The 24,252-nt window shown below is 39.9% G+C and overlaps 1 protein-coding gene across 4 annotated transcripts; it reads right to left on the bottom strand.

Moving 5' to 3' along the window:
• Positions 1-12,059: 12,059 nt before the first annotated feature.
• Positions 12,060-20,774, bottom strand: LOC149298342 (ras-related protein Rap-1A-like). Of its 4 annotated transcripts, XM_089487446.1 has the most exons (6): positions 20,718-20,774; positions 17,406-17,474; positions 16,656-16,712; positions 15,991-16,131; positions 15,124-15,267; positions 12,060-12,149 (listed from the first exon to the last, which is right to left on the bottom strand). In XM_089487446.1, the coding sequence occupies exons 1-6, from the start codon at positions 20,772-20,774 to the stop codon at positions 12,060-12,062; spliced, it is 558 nt and encodes a 185-aa protein (XP_089343572.1). The 4 variants fall into 4 exon arrangements, with proteins under 4 accessions (XP_089343572.1, XP_089343575.1, XP_089343573.1 ...); XM_089487449.1 differs by lacking the exon at positions 15,991-16,131; XM_089487447.1 differs by lacking the exon at positions 16,656-16,712.
• Positions 20,775-24,252: the final 3,478 nt, after the last annotated feature.

Here is a 24,252-nt window from a genome sequence, read left to right as displayed (position 1 = left end):
ATGGATGGGGTATCCTTTTAATAAACCACCTTACGTTTCAACTTCATTTTTTTTTTCTGTGGGTCAGGAGAATGAAGAACTTGTCTGTACCCTGTCAACCATTATACAGGGAGCGTTTCACACAATGAAGACTCACGAAGGTTTGTATAATAGCTTGGTACTACTTTAAGAAGACATGACTGTTGCTCACTAATGATTTTACAGCCATTTGATTTAGAATATTAATACAGAACATTAATATTGCAATATAATCCAATGTGAATATGAATTCAATACATATTGGCAAGACATGCAAAAAGTAGATCGAGGTCAGTATTGTATGTGTGTGAAGTATATGTAAGGGAGAATGCATGGATGTATATGTGCAATTAGACAGGGCTTGTTTGCGGGTGTCTATATAAAAACAGAATGTTTATAAATTATGCAAATCAAATAGATTATTCTGCTTCTAAAAGCCAGTGTTTAATCACAACCCCAAGCTGCTTGGAAGGTATTTTTTTAATATAGTAATAATCATACCTAGGAACGTCCCAGAGTAGGCTAGCTGGAGGTCTGTGTGAAGGAACAAGGCTAACCATACGGCACGGCAGGCCAGAGAGAGCCTTTAGTGGGTGGAAAGTGGTTTGAGAGTAGGAATGTCCAAACACAGTTCACCCTACTCAAAGAAAGAACGCATTAACGTGGACGAGGACGTAGCAAAAAACTGGAGAGTTCCCAGCTATTATAATAAGACATCCATCAATTCCACATCTTTTGGACTGGTCAGAGAAGACCTTCTGTTCTCTTTAAGTAGCTCATGAACTCACTTGATGCAAATGCAAGACAGTACCCAAAGATTGGCACTGTCATGCTTAAAGTGGGATGCTTGAGCAGTACATATGCATCTGATGTTCATTTAAGTAAAGCATTCTTTACTTCCCCATAAAATGGCGTCTGCTTTTTTAATTTATTAATTATGGTTACATTTAAAATTTGCCCAATTTCACTTTTGTTTATGAAAATGGGAAGTGCTATTTCATTGATGGCAGCTGCTAGCAGTTTTCTTCCTTTACTTCTTTAAGTGTTCACCTCCACCTCCGCCTCCTTGAGTTAAACACAATCTTAAACCACTTTAGAAATGTCTTTGCAAACATTTAAGAACACGCACCCTTCAATACGGTTGAGTGGGATTTTCTCTGCAATCACATTTGAGCTGCATCTTGTCCTACCTACTTATTAGCTGTATCCAAAGGTTGTCCCTGCATAAATAGACCTAATTTCATTTCCTGTCAAGATTAACCCCATCAATGCCTCCTGCATTGATCCAAAGATCCGCATGCATTGGTGGAATTTCACCAAGTGGTCCTGGCAGCAAAAGGGTTTTAAAAATCCTACTTTATTATTCTTTGTGTGTGGGGCTTCAGACATGACTTTAATGTGTACTGATCTGAATGCTAATAGATACTTGATGATCCCAACAACCAGAGAAAATTATGCGGTGTTTGTCCTACAGACGACTAACCTTCACACTTCAGTCTGGTTTAAGCAATCCGTCGGGGTCTAATACAACATAATAACAGCAATTCAGCTGCTCTGCAAGCCTGATTGCCCATAAACGCAAAAAAAGGGCGGCTCTGGGTAAACAAGGAATTGATTACGAGCTGCTGAATATCTTTCCTCCACATCTTCCAAAAACAGTATTTTTTAAACATTATTTAACACACAGCCTCATGCACAAAAGCTTACATCTCCGCTTAAGATCTCATTGTCAGTTGTTGCTTGATGGACGTCCAAGTTCAAAGTATAAGCTCAAAGAATATCAACGTCTATGTAAACATAAGTACACATGCTGTTTTTTAAATTTCTTTATTTGTCCACCTGCAGCAGGAGTTTGGGAAAGAGGCTAACAGACCATGGTAGAACAAGGTAAGGAGGTGAGTCAAAGCTTTGTTGATATATGTACGGAGGAAATGTCACATTCTAGATTATCGTCAATTGTTATTCCTCCACATACTGAACATGATTGCAACATATTACTTAGTTGTTTTTTCCAACATAAAAAAATATCGTATTTTCCGGCGTATAAGACGACTTTTTAACCCATGAAAATCTAATCAAAAGTCGGGGGTCGTCTTATACACCGGGTACTGAAACTTACCAAGCCGGACTGGAGAATCACAAATCTCTAGGGGAGGGGCGAGCAGAGAAGCCGCCTCCCCTGGGCCGGTCTTCAGGGCCGCGCCGAGGTAGGTGCAAGATCGTGATCTCCCCAACTAGCCCTGATCAGCGGGCGCCCGATGATCAGGGCTGGTTGGGAAGATCACGACCTCCCTCTAACTAGCCCAACATTAGGGAGCTCGAGGTCTGGCAGGGTTAGGATACAGATCCCCCGCAGCGGTGCAGGGGACCTGCATCCTACTCTCCGATACGCTCAGACAGCCTCCCCTGCCGGCACTTTCCACGGGGGGAGTGCCGGCACGGGAGGTTGTCTAAGCGCATCGCTCAGACGTTCACCTGCAGCGTCGTTGCGCGTAAACCCCCGCTGCCGGCACATCTGCTCCTTGTGCTTTGTGGAGATTGTTAAAGCACATCATGCAGACGTGCCGGCAGCGGAGGTTGTTTACGCTCGCCAGTGAACGTCTGCACGGTAAGATTTAACAATCCTCCTTACCAGTGCAGAACGGTATACAACTTCCGGTGCCAGAATAGATGTCCCCTGCCGGCCCCGCAAGACACCCGGGACTCCGGGAGTCTGCACTGGAAAGTCTAGGGGAGGGGGGCATATCTCGGGGGGACACACACAGAGTGGCAGTGTGTGTAAAGGCAGGGGTGTGTGGTGAGGGCAGTGTATAAATGTGTATGTATGGACAGGCGTATGTTAGTATGTGTAGGTAGATATATATATATATATATGTGTGTGTGTGTGTGTGTGTGTAAGGGCAGTGTATGTATGTATATGTCTGTGTATGTGTATATGTGTGTTTGTAAGCTGGTGTGTACGTGTATATGTGTGTAAAGGAAGGGGTGTGTGAGGGCAGTGTATGTCTATACATGTGTGTGTGGACAGGTATATGTTAGGGAGAGCTGACCCACCCAATCCAAGCAGGCTTTGTACACAACAACCAGCCAATCACCAGTAAGGTACATCGCTTGCCGTGATTGGCTGGTTGTTGTATACTGGGTAGAGGGGTAGTATTATACGGCGAGTATAGCCCAAACTCTATATTTTAACTTGAAAAGTTGGGGGTCGTCTTTTACGCCCATTCGTCTTATATGCCGGAAAATACGGTACTTGTAATCTATTATTTTTTTGTATATGGAAGTTGCAACCTTGTTGCCACAGCACATCAATGTATCCCTTTGCGATCGGTGACATACCAGGTATGTTATAAAAAAAAAAATATATATATTTACTTGACCCTAAGAGATTAGTTTTTTAGTAATCATTCTTAGTTATTGTGTTGGGTAGTTAGTGGGGGATTTGTTAGATAGGCTTAGGTTTAGGGTTGAGTATGGGTTAAAAAAAGAAAAACCTTAAAAACTTAGAAAACTAAAAATAAATTTCCACCAAAATTGACATTAACATATGTTAACATATATTGTAAGTTTGGATCCTCCTCCTCATCAGTTTCTGTAAGTCAAATAGTTATGTTATATATTACTTTATTATGCGTTGTACAGTATATGAATATGATGGCGCTTTATAAAACCATAAATAATAATACTGGCACAGAAGTAAAAATGGAAATATAATGATCTGTAAAGGCACATTTATAAAGAACACAAGTTTGTGGAGGGTGTAACTAGCTTTCAAGCTACCGAATAAGAACTGAACCTACAGAAAACATTAAGTATGTACACAATACACTGTCCTCTAAACAAATAGAACAATACAATCTATTATTTATGAAAAAACAAAAGAGCAACATTAATGCTGCCTCTAATTTGAACCATTTTCTATAGTGAACATCTGTGGTTGACACGAGCAATATGCTTGGCGTGGCCAGAAATATAATAATTACAAATGTCTGGAAGAGGCTGGAATTTAACAGATGACAAAGCGTAGTTGGAGCGGTTTTCAGAGCATGCTGAATAATGCATTGTTCCCCGCTGAATCAAAGCTTCTTCCAGGCAGTCCATGACATCATAGATCAGAGAGAGTGCAGCAAGATTAGAAGAGATTTTAGACTCACGTCATATGTGAGATTTTTTTTCTTCTATATTCCATCGTTTTACCCAGAGGCACTTGCAGACATGGCTTTCATCTGATAAGGATCTTAATGTTAAGCCTACTAATTATCTCGCTCTGCTAAGATTTCAGTCTGGCTACATTCTGACATGCATAAGCCACAGACTGCACTTGACTTGTTGAAACAACATTCACTATGGTTTAGTCTTTTTGGTCCTCTTTTTTTTTTTTTCCATGCTATCAAAAGTAGTTTTTGAAGGAAAGGCGGTGAGAAAGTACACACGTAATATATAACAAGCAAATCTACTGACACATTGACATAACTGGGAATTGGTCAGATGGTAAATCCAATGTGTTACATCTGATTTCATTCTATGCAGAGCCTACACAAAAGGCTTTAAAATGCTTTCCTTAGTTGCACGTTTCTTCTGAATATGCCCCTAATCCATTCTTGCTTGTTATTTGATATCTGGAATCAGCATTGTCTGATTTTTCTATAGTTGGACAAAGACACTGTGATGTCCCTAAGAAGTCCTTATTGGCTCACATGTTGCTTATAAGTATTAACAGGGAAGTGAACATACCACCCTAATATCAGAGGTGTCCAAATCAGGACAACCGTGTTGGGAGTTGTGGCAAAGGTGGGGAGGTGTAGGGTCAGCTCCAGAAGAGGGCAGGTCATCTCTGGATGTAGGTATGGTAGTATTTGTGGCAACCCACCTTCCTTAACCCCACATGGCTTTGCCACTTCGCAATGCTAGCATCACAAGGCAGCAAGGTAGGAACGGTGAGAAAGCTCACTGGGACAGTACCTGAATATCACTACTGTTGGAATGCTGCACAATAACGGCATCTTTCTCTCTCATCTACATACCTAATAATACTTGCAATACTGTAACTGTGTGAACACTGCTAAAATGATTGTGCTGGCGGCAATAGCAATCACAAGTAAAGCACAGAAGCAAATAAGATATAGCATGAATGTATTTACATATATATAGGCTAATGTATATTATTTATAGGTGTTTGGATCAACAGCAAGAAATAAACAGATATGTGAAAGGCGGAACTTGATGGACCCATGTCTTTTTTCAGCCTATGTAACTATATATATATATATATATATATATATATAAGGCCATTAGATCCATGCAACACATAATTTGGATTACTGAAACAAAAGGTGAGGAGTGCCTTGCTTACATTCTAAAAATATATAAGTATCTATTGTAATTTAATGTATACATGAATGAGCTAGTATAATACATATATCATTAGTAGTATTCTTTTTGCCCTACTCCAAATTTAAATTCTAGATATTTGGCAAATAGTTGTTTTGCTGCCACCTAGTGGTACAAATAACTAATTTTAACACATTAACGTGTAATTTCTATTACAAAAAAAGTTATTGAAATCATACATTAAGAAAAAGCTTTCAAATACTTTTTAGAAGAGGACATAAAATATGTGAATAAGAGTGTAATTCTTTTTTTTCCAGACCCACCCAAACTCTGTATAAAACAACCTGGTTAAAGGAAAGTAAATATCAAATGAATATAGCACCATCTAGTGGTCAACATCCAAATCACCATTACAGACTTTCCTCACATAAAGTTAGATATAAGCTAGACACTTTTATGACAAGTATTTAACAACTGCCATATGGGATGTTGATCTCATTGTTTGTGAGATCAAGATTTTTTTCCCCATGAACCTGCCATCCACATCAACAGCAAAACTCCTTATTTAACCCCTTTGTGACAATGGCTTATTTTATTTTTTTATGCCCCACGAGGCAACATCTCTCGAAATGGCACTTGTGACCAATGTTCCCTCTAATTTTTCTTAGGTGGTGTGCGCAGAAAATTTCTCTTGTGCAAAATTTTTCCCAGAGCCAAAATTTTGTGCGCACAATATGCTTCTGCAAACATTACATTTAAATTGTTATTCTATAACAGCTCGCTCATGGTTAATAACACTACATTATAGTGTGATAATGTAGTATTAGTTACACAACAGTATTACTTACTGTAATGTTTTTTAAAGGTGAAATTCTCACTGCATAAGTAAATTATGAGCGGATCACGAGCGGAGGCTCCAGGCCATATAAAAAGGATAAAAAAAAGGGAAAAACTGGGGGCGTATCCTGTACGTGGGACCCCCCCACACACACACTTTAAAACTGCATAGCTTCAAACTTTGACAGGGGTACATCATAAGTGTTATCATTATTTACTAAGGCAGACATTGAGGGTGGTACAACATAACACCTATCACTATATACTGAGGCAGACATTGATGGTGTTACATCCTAACTGCTATCATTATATACTGAGGCAAACATTGCCGGTGGTACAGCATAACTGCTATCATTATATACTGAGGCAAACATTGACAGTGGTACAGCATAACTGCTATCACTATATACTGAGGCAAACATTGACGGTGGTACAGCATAACTGCTATCATTATATACTGAGGCAAACACTGACAATGGTACAGCAGAACATCTATCACTATATACTGAGGCACGCACTGACGGTGGTACAGCATAACACCTATCACTATATAGAGAGGCACATATTGACCGTGGTACAAGATAACACCTATCACTATACATTGAGCCAGACATTGACAATAATGCAGCATAACCCCAATAACTATATACTAAGCCAAACATTGATGTGGTGTAGGCCTCCACTTTAGTGTCTGGCCTAGTATCTATCTATCTATCTATCTATCTATCTATATATATATATATATATATATATATACATATAAGCTTGCGAGCAGGGCTCTCTCCACCAAATGTATCGGTTTGTCTTAGTCTGTCAATTCTTGTCTTGTCATATCCCTTGAATTTATGTATTGTATTAAGCGCTGCGTAAACTGTTGGCGCTATATAAATAAAAGATAATAATAATAATAATAATATGTCTATATAGGGATGCACTGAAATGAAAATTTTGGACCTGAAAATGTAGCATTCATTTGACTGAAACCGAAAATGACCCCCCCACACCTTTAAAGACAAAAACAAAAAAAACACTTTTATTAAAAGTAAAACCAAAATTAGACCAAAAAAATCAATAACAATATATATATATATATATATATGATTAACAGCAATCACACTCCTATCATGCCCAGGTTCTAGCATGTACTGGTTGCTTGGGCATGATAGGAGTGGGATTGTTGTTAGCAATCATATATATATAAATTAATATCGTTATCGAATTTTTCTGTCCAATTTTGGTGTGTTACTTACTTTTAAAAAAGGTGTGGTTAACACACCAAAATTGAACAAAAAAATATATAATTGCTACCAGCAGCCAGTACATGCTGGAACCTGAGCATGATAGGAATATGATTACAGCCTCCCTATGCCATGCTATCCCCCCACACACTTACACATCCATGCTATCACACACACATACACTCATTCACAAACATTCAGTTTAAACTACAACATAACACCCATCACTCTCACACACTTACTAATTCACTCTCACATAGTTTTCCTACCTTTTCTCTGTCACTTTTCCTCTTCTTCGTTCTTCCTCTTCTGTGTCCTCTCCTTCCGGTGCAGTAAAGACAGTGGGCGTGGCTTCAGTGCTGTGGGCCGGGATCTGACATCAAATCCCGACGCGCAGCATCAGTTGCCGCGCGCATCGCAAGGGAGCAGGATCGGAGGTCTGTATTAACAGACCTCCCGCTCCCTTGATTGATTTTAAGCCGGTTGGAGGGAGATCCTTGATCTCCCCAACCGAGCTTGCTCCGTCTCTGGAGGGGTGCTGTGCACACAACCGGTAGCGGACCGCCCCCCCTTCGGTACGCTACTGGTTGTGCGCACAATTTTTGTTCGTGTGCGCTCCCTCTGAAAGCTATGTGCACGCGCACAAGCGCACAGCTTAGAGGGAACACTGCTTGTGACCACTCTCCAGAGCGGTCACAGTGCATAAGCTTAGAAGGCAATTGTTGATCACCTCCTAAGCTCTTTTAAATCAGGCAACATCGCCTGTTGCTGAGCTCGGTGTTGCTGAATGCCTCAACATCAAGGCATTACCGCAATGCTGTTTGGGTGGAGAAAGTGATTGTAGATTGCTTTCTACACTCAGTTAATGTCATGACATGCCAGGTACGTCAGTTGTCCCCAACAGGATGATTTTCCGTGACGTGCTTTGCACATCAATTGTCGTGAAGGGGTTAATAAACAGTCTAATGATAAAAACAATCACTGATGCTTACATTATCATTTGTAAAAACTAAGCTCCCAACAGTGCTGGCATATATCTGCATCTCTAGATTGTAATTTCGTTTGAGCAGGGCCCTCCTCACCTGTTTCAAATTGTTATACACCACTTGTCCTGTCTACCCATTGTACAGCTATACAGAATTTGGTGCTTTATAAAACAAATAACATTGGTTAAATGAAGGCGCTCTCTAGGTGAATCACTGCTTATTGAGGTCTTCAGGTTACTTTCTCGTTCTTCCAGAAGGGGTAGAGGCATAAAGCCACTTTCCTTCTGACTCTCACCCCTTTCAGTAGCATTGGGCTAGATCTGTCGTGTAGGTGGTTAGTCCCACCCCATGCAAGGCTTTCGTCCCCTCCACCCAAAATTGCTATAGACAGCTCTCCGCAGCTAGGCAGTTTTGTTAACTTATAAAAAGCAAATTATCTGGTGTCTGCTAGACTTGGGCACTGGCAGAAAGTTCATGTTCGTTTTCGGGGGGGGGGGGGGGGGGGATTCCAAAAATTTTTCTTTCGGAAATTCCCTTCGTCCGTTCAGATTGCCATGGAAACAAAATTGTGGAAGTGGAACTAAAAGCCAGATCAGTGCTGTAGTGCGTGGCCCCTGCTGGATATGCCTGGCCTCATGCTACGTAACAAGCAGCCTGTCATTACCAGCCATCAACCGCTCTAACGTCATAAGTGCCTGCCTTGTTATCCCCAGTCCAGGCCTGGTAGTATTACTATTAAATGATAACATGAGGCACCTTGGATGAGGTTTAACTCCTTCTGTATTTGATATCAGGCCAATATATCATTTGTACGTCAGCTTTGAGTACACATTGAAGCCACTTACACTTTATCCATATCATGGAGATATATCATTAATGCATTTGCAGAGTTTCTTTTAAGTGTGTTTTATGGCTGCTTACACTCTGTTTTAAACAAGGCAAATATAACACGCATTTGTACAGCAGCTTTGCACGAACAAACATGGCTCACAAAAGGATAAATGCCTTATAACACTCACATCACAAGATATCCTGATCATTCCTGGGTAATGTGATGTTGCCAAGTCTTTGGTCTCAGGCCATAAGAACAAACCCAAGATCAGGACTCATACCATACAGTGCAACACTGATCAAAATAAATGTATTAATCAGGGCATAATACAAATTAAAATAAAACTGTACCTGAAAGCCTATGACAATTTTCCAGCTGAATATCAAGTTTATCATCTTTTTAATAGACACGCGCATTCAGATTAGTATGAATTGCAAATTAACCGAATTTAGCGAAATTTTACAATTTGTGTAACACTATGAAAACTGAAATGTCATCTGAAATTTGCGGGTCCTTTAACACACACTCTCTCATCCACGCACGCTCACTTATTACCTTGGAGTGCCAAACCCATACTTCCTTAATATGGGTGTCTAATTTCTTGAGGTTAAGGCTAAGAAACCTATAATAGCGGTTTACCATTTTGAAAATAGTCATTGTTTAGGAGCTGCTCCAACCTCTGTAAATCATTACCACTTTTATGAGTAACTTACTCATCTCACTTTCTGGAACCTCCAGGACATATCAGTTGGCTGCCTCCAAGTGCATATGGCCTCATCATACAGTATATTTGGTATGGATAATGAATACAATTCTGATTCGTACACACCTCCCCTCTGTGTATGTACCCTTTGTCCATCAGAATAGAAAAGACATATACAAAACATACTAAACGTGCACCATATATGTATGCTCAAAAAATAATAGGTTTATTTTATCATATCGAAAGGGTTTAATAGGCTCCATGTTTTATATATGTTAAACAAGAGTTTGGTTGAGAACTTCCTAGGCATATTCAAAAAATGTTAGCACCCGTGCCATTGGCTCTCGTAACACAAAGGGACAACAGCATCATTATCCCAGGGCTTAATTTCTTAAAGGCGCATAGCACCTTTTATTATACTGGAGACGGCGAAGTGGAGGCGACTGGGAGCCCTGCCCTAGCTCAGCCCCAAAAGTAAATACACTCGGTCAACTACTAAAACCAACTGCCCAAACAAAGGTCACTATCACCTTACCATTAAGATCCACATGTGATCTGTTAACCCTTTGAGTGCAAGAGGTCAGGGCATAGTTTTCCCTCTTGGAAGACCAGGAGTAGTTTGATTTATGAATTAATGAATGCCAGCTTCAAAATGCTGGGCAAAGCAAACATTCTGGGTTTTGTGGTATAGTTTCTCATATGCACTTTGGAAACTGTACAACCTATGGTGATAGCACACAGTGAAAAGTATAGTTTGGCACCATGTCAATACATGCACCATATGTGATTAACAAGATCAACTTTACAATAAACTCAAACAAAATTTGTGGATAAAGCACAGTAACCCAAGTATTCAATGGACTTCCTCTGGATGGGACAACCTGTGAGCAATCATAAAACAGAAATGACACCAATTTTTCTTTTTGCCTATTTGCCAAGCAAGGAAAGTTTTACTGCAAGCCCCCAAATTATTCAGGTTTCTTTACATAACATGCTTTCCTTAAAAGTCTGAATTTTCAGATGGTTTTCTTAAAGGGACAGATGTGTAAAACATTAGGTCTTAAAAGCATATTACAACGCGTGATGCCCCGAGAGTACATTTAAGCAGAAAAACAAGCCCTAGAGTATAACAAAACACACCAAAATCAAGGAAATGAAAATGTACTAAAATTTAATCATTCATAAAAGCTGTAATTTAATTTGTGACAGTAAAACACAAGAAGCAATATTAGAGTTGTTTTAGTATATTATATATTTCAGCTTTGAAATCCATAGAAATCAGTTATCCTGGTTTTCCTATAAAAGACCCCTCCGTCCCCTTCCCTCCCCAAAAAGCATTATGCAAAAAATGTTTTAATTAGAATATGACAAGATGAAAGTAATGATAAACCCATACGTTTTAAATATAAAATGAAGGCGCCCCGTTGACTTCATTAAGGGGCATATATATAACTCTATATTTATAATGTAAAACTATAAATGGCTGAACAGTTTTTTTATTTTTTTTTTATTTTTAGTGCTTGACAGGCATGACTAGGAAAAGGATTTGGAAGAAAGTCATTGTGAAAATCAATCTGGTAAATTAAACTATTAATATCTAACATTTGAAATGCATTTATGCTCTTTCTGTAGGATCGTTCAAAATCAAGTATCTACTTTCACATTTGCAAGAAAAGATACAACTGCGTCTTGGTTTCGGTGAGCTAGAAACAGCTAATTCATTCGTAGGGATTCTTGTGCAAACAGTACTGAAGATCAAACTTCCTCACATAATATACAAAACAGAAGGAGCCTCTTAAGATATGTTAATTTTGATGGGGTTTCATTTTTTTTTGTCTCCAATTTGGAATGCTGGCACTTTCCAACTAGGCAACAGTTCTTCATTCCTGTAGTCTGAAGAGAAAAGAAAGGAGAGTTAAACACTGACAAAATTACCTAAAATGTGGCTTTAGAGTTTTATAGTGCAATGGAAATAAAGTGTTTTCAGGTACTACACATTGATGTGTGGCTACACAAAAATAGCATAAACAGGACCATCTTATTTTATTCTTAACAAACACACATATGTAAAGTTATTCAGTTCACCTGGCTCAGAGCTGCTGCTTGAAGAGTCTCTAAAGCAGCAGACACGTTGATTTCTTTTTAGGTTTCTTCTTTTCCACTGGTGTTTTCCTATTTATCTGTCTGACCAAGTCATAAAAGATCTGAAGAAAAAAAAAAAAGCTACCATTAGGCATATTGCAGAGACGCAGTTCTACAGGTTCCAGAATACCTGATCATACATTAAAAACAGAAGCCTAATATCAGTATTCCATTTTCAATGATTATGCTGTTATAATTTCCAATATATTAAATATAGCAATTATCGACTGAGCATTTAGACACAGAAATAATGGGGATGTGAAGCATTAAAAAAGGAACAGTACTTTATTTACTCAAGTTAGAAAATTAGATTTGCTTCATTTTAAAACGGGCAGCTTAGTGTCCCAAGCAGCTATTCCAATTCCAAATAATGCATATTAACCCCTTAATGACAATTGCCGGTTCTGGCACGGCACGGAAAAACAAGTCGATTATGACAAATGACGTGCCAGAGCCGGCACGCCTTTAAACGGGTGCAGAAAGCGATCTACGTTCGCTTTCTGCACCCAAACGGCGTTGCTGTAATGCCTCGACCTCGAGGCATTCAGCAACGCCACGATCGGCACCAGGGGCCATGTCTGGCCCCTCCCCGGGGCGTCAACAACCGCCATACATTGTATGGCAGCAGACGCCCGTTTTAAAAGCGTTTAGGAGGCGATCAACGATCACCTCCTAAACTTAAATGGTGTCCCTGGAATGCCTCGATCAGGAGGCATCCAGCGACACCAAACACTTATCTCTTGATGGACTGTGACCGCTCCGGAGAGCGGTCACAGCCGCAGCTGCCGGTGATCTTCGCCATCTGCAAGATGGCGGCGGCCCGGGAAAAAAAACAAAGGTGAAAAAGTTCGCTAGACGGTCTCCTGACCCTCTAGAGAACTCTGGCTCCACTTGCAGGTTGAATACAGGTACTGCATTCAACCATGCAAGTCAATGGAGCCCAGCTTTCTAATCACAGTGTGATTAGTAAAAATAAATAAAAAAATAAAATAAAATTAATAATTAGAAAAAAATAGTAAAAAAAAAATGTCAAATGTAAAAATAATTTCCCACTGATGTCACTATCAGGGGAACCTTCAAGTTGAAAAAAATGTTAATTTTTTTTTTAAAAAGGCAAAAAAAATAAAATATATATATATAAAAAATATATTTTTGTGAGCAAGTCCTAAAATTAGCACATTAGCTTAAAACAATTCTCGCATTGGAAAGAGTTAAAATACTGGCATATTAAATGCCCGTGGGGTGTCTACTTTAAAAAAAAAAGTATGATTTGATGGAGTAAATTGAATTGGCCGGGTTCAACAATGTCCCAAATAACATGGGGGGGAAGGATGGCCACACATCTAATTTCCAATTAGAAAAATGCACACGTACCAAATGTGGCCTTTTAGTTCCCCCAAAAAATGACAAACCCATGCATGTGGGGTATCACTGCGCTCAGGAGATGTTGCTGAACACATATTGGGGTGTCATGTGACAGCGGCATAAACCAGGAGCTGTAAATTCATACATAAAGTAGGTGTGTGGGGGAAAAATACACACAAAAAAACACTACTGCAAACCTTGAAAAAATTCTGGTGGTAAAATGTGTGCATGCAAAGAGTTAAAATACCAGCATTTAAAATACCCTGGGGTGTCTAGTTTTCAAAAATATATGGCTTTATTGGCCACACTGAAATGACCCGGCTCAAAGATGTACCAAATAGGGCATGGGCAGTGGATCCCCAAATGCCAAAGTTCAACATTGAAAAATGCGCATGTCCCAAATGTGGCCCTTTTGCCCCCAAACAGCCAGGCAAAATCATTCATGTGAGGTATCGCTGTACTCAGGAGATGTTGCTAAACACATATTGGGGTGTTTTATGATAGTGACATATACCAGAACCTGTTTATTCATACCTAAAGTAAAATGTGTGTGAAAAAACAAATGCAAAAAAAAATTACTACCATAAAGTTTGACAAAGGCTGATGGTAGAATTAGTGCTTGAAAAGGGTTAAAATACTAGCATTTGGAATACCCTGGGCTGTCTAGTTTTCAAAAATATATGACTTGATGGGGTAAATTGCATTGGCCAGCTTCAAAGATACCCGAAATGGCACATGAGGGGAAGAATTACCAGATTTGGAAAAAATGGCTTTGAAATAGCAAAACGCTACCTGTACTTTTTGCCCCATAATGTGTAGAAAAAAGCAAAAAAAACATAAAAACATTGGGTATTTCTAAACTCAGGACAAATAGTAGAATCTATTTAGCAGGTTTTTTCATTACCTTTTATAGATGAGTAAAAGATTTTTCAACTAAAAGTTAGAAACAGTCATTTTTTTTTTTACATTTTTCACCATATTTTATACTTTTTTTAATAGTAAATAATATGATACAATCAAAACAATGTCATCTAAAGAAAGCCCTTCTTGTCCTGAAAAAAACAATATCTAATGTGTGTGGGTTCAGTAAACGGGAAAGAAGAAAATTACAGCTAAACACGAGCAGCGCAGAAATGTTAAAACGGCCATTGTCACGAAGGGGTTAAAGTACGTAAAGCTGCATGCCTCCTCCATTATCTGACAATTCTTGCCATTGATTTGCAGCTTCAAGCAGCCAACAGTTATGTCATTGAAATCAGTGGGAACATTTTTGGCGTATATTTCCCCCTGGGTTGGTCTTGTTAGACCCCACTACATTCACCAGGCCATTGCTGAAGATGACTGGTGGGTAATATATTCCTGGGGGGGGGGGGGGGTTCAGTCATGGTAAATAGCTGGTGGGTGTGGAAAGGGGAAAATGCTTATTCTAGAGGGGATTGTTTTTATTTATTTATTTTTAATGCTCAGTTAAGATGCATATAACTGCCAGAGTTAAAAAGAGACAGGGCCATTAAACAAGTAACATTCAGTTACATTGACAGTATGCCAGCTGTTGTCCTTGGAGATTAATAATTGAATTATATTTGTTACAATAATATATATTTGTTTTTCTGCCCTCAAATAATTAACACAAAATAACATTTACAGTAGTGCAGATGTACCAGTTCTTACCTCGTTTACATTGATCTTAGATTTTGCAGAAGATTCTAAAAAGGCACAGTTATTCCACTGTCTGGCTAAGTTTTGCCCCTGCTCCTTGCCAACTACCCGCTCATCTTCCAGGTCACATTTATTGCCCACTAGGATCATGGGAACCTGCAATACACAAAAAAAGCTTAATATTGCCATAACTGTTTGATTGACATCCCTAGGCCGGCTTACTCATATGGACAGAGAAACACGTATTATAGACTCTCATGGCAATGTGTTAATGAAGATCAATGGAAACAGTTTAAAGTTGACGCTTCCATGCATATGTAGGTCATAGGGATTAAATTATTTGAAAAGCACAAACTCCACAGTACAGTAGGATATGCCAATCATTCTCTACGGATTTAAAGTCGTCTAGCAACTGCATACAAGTCTTAGATTTTAAAATAGGCCAATGAATATAAATCAGTCAGCTTTATTTATTTTTTAATGAGCAGTAGACACTTTCACGTTTCTTAAAGTAAAACTATTTTACAAACAGGTTATAAACACAACTTCTTAGTACTCAATGCATCGGTTAGTGAATATGAAAGGTGTAAAAACAAGGTAGAAGTTTACGTATGATATTCCAATGGATACACGTGAAAATGCACCCAGAAATAGCTCTTTTTTCCTTTGTGGAAGTCTAAGTATTAATTATCAATAATTGTGAATTTCATTTTTCATCTTCCTGATATCACTACGCATTGGGATGATCCAACCATATGTTGGCACCATAAAAACTATCAACTAAAGACTCCACTTTCTCTAGGGCTGACACGTCTATCCAATTTTGCCATTAAGGTGACAAGGCAAAGGAACTGTAACAAATGCAAGAAATATACATACGTCTTCTGTGTCCTTAACCCGTAAAATCTGTTCCCTCAAGTCCTGCAAGTCATTAAACGTGGACTGTGCCGTGATAGAATATACTAGTGCAAATCCTTGACCGTTCTTCATGTATAAATCTCTCATAGCCGTGAACTGTTCCTGCAACACAAAAAAAAAAAGTGCCACAGGTTACAGATTTCTGTTCATATAAGAATCCCATAATACAGTAGAAATACAAAATAATGAAAGTTGCACATTATAAATCAAGAAATTGCATTTATACATTAGACAAGCTGAATTGTAAGGAAGTTGATGAAAAAAAATATTCAAGATGGTAGTATATAGTTACTGTCTAAATGCCATTCTCACAGCACCACACCATGCATAACACCTCACTTGGACAGTAATCTGTATTGTAAGCAATATATACATAGGCTATAGGGGGGCAACTGCCGCCCTAGATTATTCCTCCCCAGAGGAGGGGGCGAGCGGAGAGGGGAAATAACTACGCGCTGGCAATTGATGCCGAGCGCGGGGATATGACGTCTTATCCCGGCGAATGAATACATTATCATACCACCTCTTAACAATTGGGCAGCCTATATTCCATATGCTTCCTGACTTGTCGCTAATCATCCTGTCTGAAAATATAAAAAAAAATAACGCAAAGTAAATTTACTTACTGTTCCGGCTGTGTCGAGAATTTCAAGCATACATTGCTGCCCTTCAACTTCCACTTGCTGTAATCGAAAAGCATGACAATTCAGACAAAGTCTGCCAAATTTTGTTTTAGAAAGATAAAACGAGTGTGTCGGATAATATATTTCTTTGACTTTAGCGAGCAATTCTTTTGTAAAATCCTACATTTACTGCAGGACTAACAATGGATTTTTTATTTATTTATTTTTAAACAGTCACAAAGTCTTTGGACATCATTTTTTTTGTTTTGTTTTTCATAAACGCGACTTGAATATAAGAACATCCTTTCATTTATTTTTGTATGGATTTAGTATTGGCCCAGTTCATTGAGTTAAAACAGAAGCACTAAGCATTTGTACACAACTTTGTTTTCGGGCTCAGTTAATTACCACCCCTCCCCTGTGTATGTTGGATATTAAAAAAAATTCCCCCAGAAGTTGCATTGTTGCCTGCTTCTTTTACATAACTGCTACCTGTCAGATCATACGATGTCCAATGCATTGCCCAATTATGGCTCTTTTTAGAGAAAAAACACAGTGATGCACATAGGAGGCACATATACATAAAACGTCTGCTGGTTTTTGCAAGCAAACACATTAATTCCCCTTTTACATAAAGCATCTGGGACATAAAGACAAGCCGGAGCCACAACAGTTTTTAACTATTTATGGGGCAGGTTATTTATTTTTCTACAGTTTTAGTAGGGAAAAAGACACACAGTAGTAATTGCTCACCTTTCTGTATGAATCTTCTATAGTAGGGTCATATTTTTCCACAAATATTCCCTGAACAAACTGTACTGTCTGGGGGGAAAAAAGGAGAACAAATAAACAGTTGTAATATTCATAACCTGTTCAACCACCTCAGCTTGCTTTCCATTGGCACCAACCAAAACCCATTTACAAATACAAAGCCGAAGTGCGCAAAGACACAAAAATCCACAAAATGTGTGGATTTATTTTACTCTATCCACATGTAGAGGCCATTTAACTTATTACTATCTAATACACAAAGAATATGATATATTTACATAAGTATTGGGAGAGCTGACCATTATCCAGGGACTTTCACGACATCGCATTAACACAGACATTAATATGTAGTTGGTCCCCCTTCTGCAGCTATAACAGCTTCTACTCTTTTTCCACAAGGTTTTGGAGAGTTTCGGTGGGAATTTTAGCCCATTCATTCAGTAGAGTACTTGCGAGTTCAGCCACTGATGTTGGGCAAGAAGGCCTGGCTGGCAATCTCCATTCCAGTTCATCTCAAAGGTGGTCGATGTGGTTGAGGTCAGGGCTCTGGGAGGGCCAGTCAAGTTCTTCCACTGGGGCGCCGTCATGCTGGAATAGAAAAGTGCCTTCCCCAAACTGTTCTCACAAAGTTGGAAGCATAGCGTTGTCCAAAATGTTTTGGTATGCTGAAGGGGATACTGGATGAAGTAGCAATTTGTTTTTCTTTTTTACAGAAACACTCCAAAATCTTGTGGAAAGCCTTCACAGAATTGTGGAAGCTGTTATAGATGCAAAGCTGCCAACTACATATTAATGTCTAAGTATTTAGAATGCAATATCATCAAAGTCCCTGCCGTAATGGTCAAATACTTTTGTCCATATAGCACAGCTTTCAAAGAAATGTCTTTCTGCTCTTCCAACAGTGACATTCAGAATGCCGCTTGACATTCAGTTGTGCAGACATTAACAGGCTCAAAAAAAGTGATTAACACAAATGTAAGGACAAAAACTTTAGTCCACCCATTCATTTGTATTTATATTTTTGGGGGTCTGCGTTACCACCCTTCACTTACGCTGAGGCTTCTATGAAGCTGCAGTGAAAGTGCCTGTCAGCAACGGAGGTTCACAAGACACCAGGGAGTCGGGAGAGAGGCAGAGTGGTGTATGGGAGGGGGAGGAGTCAGAGGGGTATATGGGAGCCACCCTCCCATACACTCTGGCTCCTCCCCCTCCCATACACCACTCTGCCTCTCTACCCGGCTCCCTGGTGTCTTGTGAACCTCCGTTGCTGACAGGAGGCAGAGTGGAGTATGGGAGGGGGGAGGAGGCAGAGTTGTGTATAGGTGGGGGGAGGAGGCAGAGTGGTGTATGGGTGGGGGGAGGAGGCAGAGTGGTGTATGGGTGGTATAATGAATTTCAGGGTAGCAGAGTGGTGTATGGGGGTGTAATGAATATCAGGGAGGCAGAATCGCATATCTGGGGGAGTTAGAGTGGTATATGGGGGTATAATGAATTTCAGAGTGGCATATCTGGGGGAGGCAGAGTGGTGAAACGGAGTATAATGAATTTCAGGGTGGTGCAGGGCATTTATGGGGAGCGGAGTGGCATATCAGGGTGCACAGTGGCATATAGGGAGGTATAAGGCATAAATGGGGCCGAGTAGCATATTGGAAGTTTTAAGGCATATCAGGGGGCACAGTGGAATATAGGGGGTATAAGTCATATCGATATTAGGCATATCGATATTAGGCATATCAGGGGGGCATAAGACATATCTGGGGGTAAAAGGTACATCAGGGGGCTCAGTTGCATATCACTGGCATATAAGGAGTATAAGGCATATTGGGGACACAGTGGAATCTCTGGCATTTAAGAGGTATAAGGCATATATGGGGGCAGAGTGGCAAGCTGGGGGTCAGATGTGCATAACTGGGGCCAGTTTGGTAAATAAGAAAATATAAACAAGGCTTTTTCCTCAGTTTTTATTAAATATGAAAAATAGTTAACATATGAATTAATATTTACTAATGACGTTGTATTAAAACCTAATTTGAGAAACACTGTTTGGGTTCTTGTAGCGTTTATTATTATGTCAGTAAATAAAGGTGAATAGAGAGAGAGAGGCCATTGTAATAAAGAGATGAAAGTGTAAATTGTACGTTTTTTATTACATTATTTTAAATTAAAAAAAATTGCATTTTTTATCCGATTAATCAAAAAAAATAATTGGCCAACTAATCGATTATTAAAATAATCGTTAGTTGCAGCCCTATATTATATATATACACACACACATATATATATTCTGTGTGCCATCTATTCATAATTCATTTAATGCAAATATGTATTATCTTCCTTGTAGAATAAGTTTGCAGGCTGAAATAGAAATCGCTACTTGATAAATATTTGTTACAATTCATTACAACGTGTAATGTCTCAATAAAAAAGTAGACAGAAATAAAAATTTCTTGCCCAACATATACTGTAAGTGAATTAAAAAAAAAAACTATACCTGAATGCTAAGTAAACAATTACCCCATCTGTACATATTGCCTAATGAGTCAGATAGATCAAAGGTCATTCTCATGCGCTGGTAAAACATTTGGTCTGTTTCACTACTTTGTAAAATGCTTGTTCAAACAAAAGCTAAGTAAGAGATAAGGCCCAACAATGATCAATTATGTGTTAACCCCTTCAGCTATCTCGGAAGGTCAATACTGAATCAGAATTCAGATCATGGCTATAAATGCTAGCCACATAACCCTTAGTTCATCCTTACCGTGGTTAGGTATGTAATAGCTGTTTAATGTAACTTCTTACCTGCCTCTACAGCACTGAACGGCATTGCAATACATTGTGGTTTAAATCAAGTACAAAAATATTGTTTACAGCAATGAGTTGTCGTCATGTTGCTGGATGCAATAAAATTAAAAGGGAACCACTATAAAAAATTTTTAGCAGTTTAGCAGTGACAAAACCTGTTTTTTTCCCTCATTTTGTTTCAATAAACTTCCTTCACCCCCAAACAAACTGATGTTGTCGTCAGCCAGGCCACATTTTGAGTGACTTTGCCTGACCCAACAGCACGCTGACTGGATCCTTTAAGGCTATAAGAAGTTATACAAATGAATATGCAGCTGCCTGAAAAGAAATTATACAAAAAAAAAAAAAGGGAAACTGCTTTTTCAACATAATTTTAGTCTAAAAACCAGCATAAAAAATTCTCATTAGGACTTACAACAAACAACTTTTTTCCCTGAGATAACTTGCCCCACATACATTAAAAATGACCAAACAGTTGAATGCTAAACTTACCAACGCAGATTTTCCAACGCCTCCTGAGCCGAGGACCACGAGCTTGTACTCGCGCATGGTGGGTTTTGATTATTAAATACTGATGCAGTCTGAAAAAAATAGAAAATTCACATTTTCGCAATTAAATGGAATAACCAAATTTCTTTGTCTAATATATATCTCAAAAAGAGCCAGGCAGTTCAAGTTTGAGTATGAGGATACACAGAATTCCCTCGTGGTCAGGGCATATTCTTTCCCAGGAAGTACAGCAAAGTACCGTATTTGCTCGATTATAAGACGAGGTTTTTTTCAGAGCAAATGCTCTGAAAAATACCCCTCGTCTTCTAATCGGGGTCGTCTTCTAATCAGACCTCAAATAGAGGTCTGATTATGAGACTAAGATCCAGATCCCCCGCACCGCTGCAGGGGACCTGGATCCTCCTGTCTCCCCCCCCCACACTTACTTACCGGTGCTTCCTGCTGTATTGCCGGGGCAGCGGGTTGACGTCTACGCGATCCGCGTAGACAACGTCCGCTGCAGCCGGAAGGAGGTGTGGCTAGCAGCGGGGGTTGTCTGCGTCCGTCGCGGATACCTTCCCCGACTGTCAGAAATCAGAGTTCCCCGCACAGGTGCCGGAACTCTGATCTCTGACAGCCGGGAAAGGTATCCGCGACGGACGCAGACAACCCCCCGCTGCCAACTCCACCTCCTTCCGGCTGCAGCGGAAGGAGACGTCAACCCGCTGCCCCGGCAATACAGCAGGAATTTGGAAGCACCGGTAAGTGTGTGTGCGTGTGTGTGTGTTAAATGGGGGACATAGGGCATTTCTGGAATGCCTTATACCCCTATATGCCACTCTGGCACTTAGGGGGTTAAAAGGCATATTATGGGGCAGAGTGGCATATAGGGAGTTATAAGGCATTTCAGGAAGCAGAGTGGCGTTAAGGGGGCATTTAATAGAGCACTCTGCCTCCTGAAATGCCTTATAGAGTGCTCTATACAATGCCTTTTAACTCCCTTAATGCCACTGCCTCCTGGAATGCCTTATACCTCCCTATATGCCACTCTGCCCCATAATATGCATTTTAACCCCCGAAATGCCAGAATGGGATATAGGGGTATAAGGCATTTCTGGAGGCAGAGTGGCACATAGGGGGTCAAAAGGCATACCATGGGGCACAGTGGCATATAGAGGGTTAAAAGGCATATCATGGGCCACAGTGCCATATTGGTGTGGCAAGCCTGGGGGCAGATGTGCGTAACTGGGGGACAGGTTGGAAAATACAAGGAAATAAAAACAAAAAAAATATTTTTCTCAATCATAGCTTTTATTTAAAAAAATAGTTTACATGAATTAACATTTACTGGTAAAACTTTTTTCCTTTAGGGTCGTCTTATATTCAGGCTTTTTCTTTTTTTCCTAAGTTAATATTCAGATTTTGGGGGGTCGTCTTATAATCAGGGTCGTCTTATAATCGAGCAAATACGGTATTTATAGAATAGCATTAAAAGATCTCAATGCTGGACCTGAACAATTAAGCTTTTCAATACCAAGGGTATATTTGAGCTTTTATCAACATTTTTTTACTGTATGAGATATATACACACAGGTATACAGTGCTGTTCGAATCATGACATTTTATTTATTGTTTATCTATTTTACTTCTAGGTTCTAGGGATCTATGTGCACCTGAGATACTAAACCGTGATCCAATCAGTAATGTATTTGGCCCAGTGTATATGTATATATATATATATATATATATATATATATATATATATATATATATATACACACACACACACATACATTTTTGTGAACACACACACACATACGAACTTTTGTGACCCTGCTAGCATCATGGGTCAGATATATCAGCCAGGTTGCAGGGGAGGAAGAAGATGACCCACCACCTTGGGACAAGTTTTTAGTACTCAACTAAATGAATGTGTTCATTTTAAATGCCTGCTTTCCCAACTACATAAAAAGCTGGAATATAGAAGGAAATTTAGCGGCACATTAATAAACGACTGACAGGTTTGCTCGGAGACGGGCTGTTTTGCCAAGTACAACTGAACCGCTGTTCCAATTCCAAGTAATCCCTCTATGGTCTTGCTCTGCAGTATTATGCCTTTTTATGGCAATCTGTCTGCAAACTCCCTCTGTGGCTTCAGAGATACTTCGCTGTCCTACGTTCCCCTGACAAATAAGGCGAATGACAGAGCCAGCAATAAACCTCTTTACTCTGTGTTTACTCTACGAGCGAAGCCTGACTTACAGTGTTCGTGGCCCGGTTAAGCTAATGACATCCCCGTGATTGCTTCATTTCATTTAGCCTCCCAATCGCGCCATTAAGATGCTGCAGACAACATATTATTGTAGCGGTTTATTTAACAATCTACATTACTTAAGGCATGGCACATAGAGACTTGAAGATTAGAAACATTTGCTCCGCAACTTAGAGAGAGCTGCAAAAATATAATGTTTTCATACGATACAAACGGCAGCGTCTTAAAACTAATCTCTGTACAATACTGTGCAGGCTCATCCAAGTCTGACGTGCAGCACTGAAGCAAACATGGTTTTATTTCATTACAATATACGGTACATCTATTATCTGCAGACCAGACGGTTACCATTGTGAACAGTCTTGAGATATTTTATGTGACTCTGAAACAGTCTCATCTTGTTGTAAAAACTAACTTTAAATACTGTATTGGCTCGAATATAGGCCGGACTTTCCCCCCCACTCTAAGTCTTTAAAGTGGGGGTGCGGCCTATATTCGGGGTCTAGCGCCCGACACCCGGGGCGCCGGGCAGGCAGCGGGGTTAGGATACAGATCCCCCGCAGCGGTGCAGGGGACCTGCATCCTACTCCCCGATACGCTCAGACAGCCTCCCCTGCCAGCACTTTCCACGGGGGGGGGGGGGGGAAATTTGCCGGCACGGAAGGTTGTCTAAGCGCATCGTGCGGACGGTCACCGGCTGCAACGGTTGTTTACCCGCATCGCCGCAGCCGGTGACCGTCCGCACGATGCGTTTTACCTCTGCCCCCAAGACTTACCAGAGCAGACTCCCGGGTGTCTTGCGGGGCCGGTGGGGGACATCTACGCAATACGCGTATACAACTTCCGGTGCCGGCACTCAGCGGATGTGTAAGTCGGGGGGGGGGGGGGATGAAGCAGGAGGACAGTGGCAGCATATCTCGGGGGGGGGGGGCAGCGGCAGTATGTTTTTTTGCTGCTTTTTTAAGGAAAAAAACTTTTTCGTTAAAAAAGCACCAAACTTTTAGGGTGCGGCCTATACCGGAGCCAATACGGTACATTTCAAAAAAGCACACCTATTTTAATGTGTTTCTAGAAATACAAACAGTGGCGTAGGAAAAATTCAATGGAACAATTCAAAAGTATCAATTCACCCATTTACTTCAGATCGAGGTCCTCCTACAGTATTACTTTCGGCAAAATTATCCAAAATGTACCAAACAAGCCTCTATTGTTTAGAAACGGTGCAGAAGTTTAAATGAATAATAATAATAATAAAAAAAAAGGTTT

The sequence above is a fragment of the Sceloporus occidentalis genome, unplaced genomic scaffold, assembly GCF_023333645.1.
Source record: "Sceloporus occidentalis isolate IW3139 unplaced genomic scaffold, rSceOcc1.0.p SCAF_33, whole genome shotgun sequence".
Classification (NCBI taxonomy): domain Eukaryota; kingdom Metazoa; phylum Chordata; class Lepidosauria; order Squamata; family Phrynosomatidae; genus Sceloporus; species Sceloporus occidentalis.
The sequence above is the reverse complement of the archived record's forward strand: the minus strand, read 5'-3'. Positions and strand labels throughout refer to the sequence as shown.

What these genes read in the sequence shown, in the direction of transcription:
- LOC149298342 (XM_089487446.1), bottom strand. Translation starts at nt 20,774, where the DNA reads ATGCGCGAGTACAAGCTCGTGGTCCTCGGCTCAGGAGGCGTTGGAAAA. An exon ending in TAGAAGATTCATACAGAAAG is followed by an intron (nt 16,713 to 17,405) that starts GTGAGCAATTAC and finishes TTTCGATTACAG; the next exon opens with CAAGTGGAAGTTGAAGGGCA. An exon ending in CTAAGATCAATGTAAACGAG is followed by an intron (nt 12,150 to 15,123) that starts GTAAGAACTGGT and finishes TTTTTTCTTCAG; the next exon opens with ATCTTTTATGACTTGGTCAG.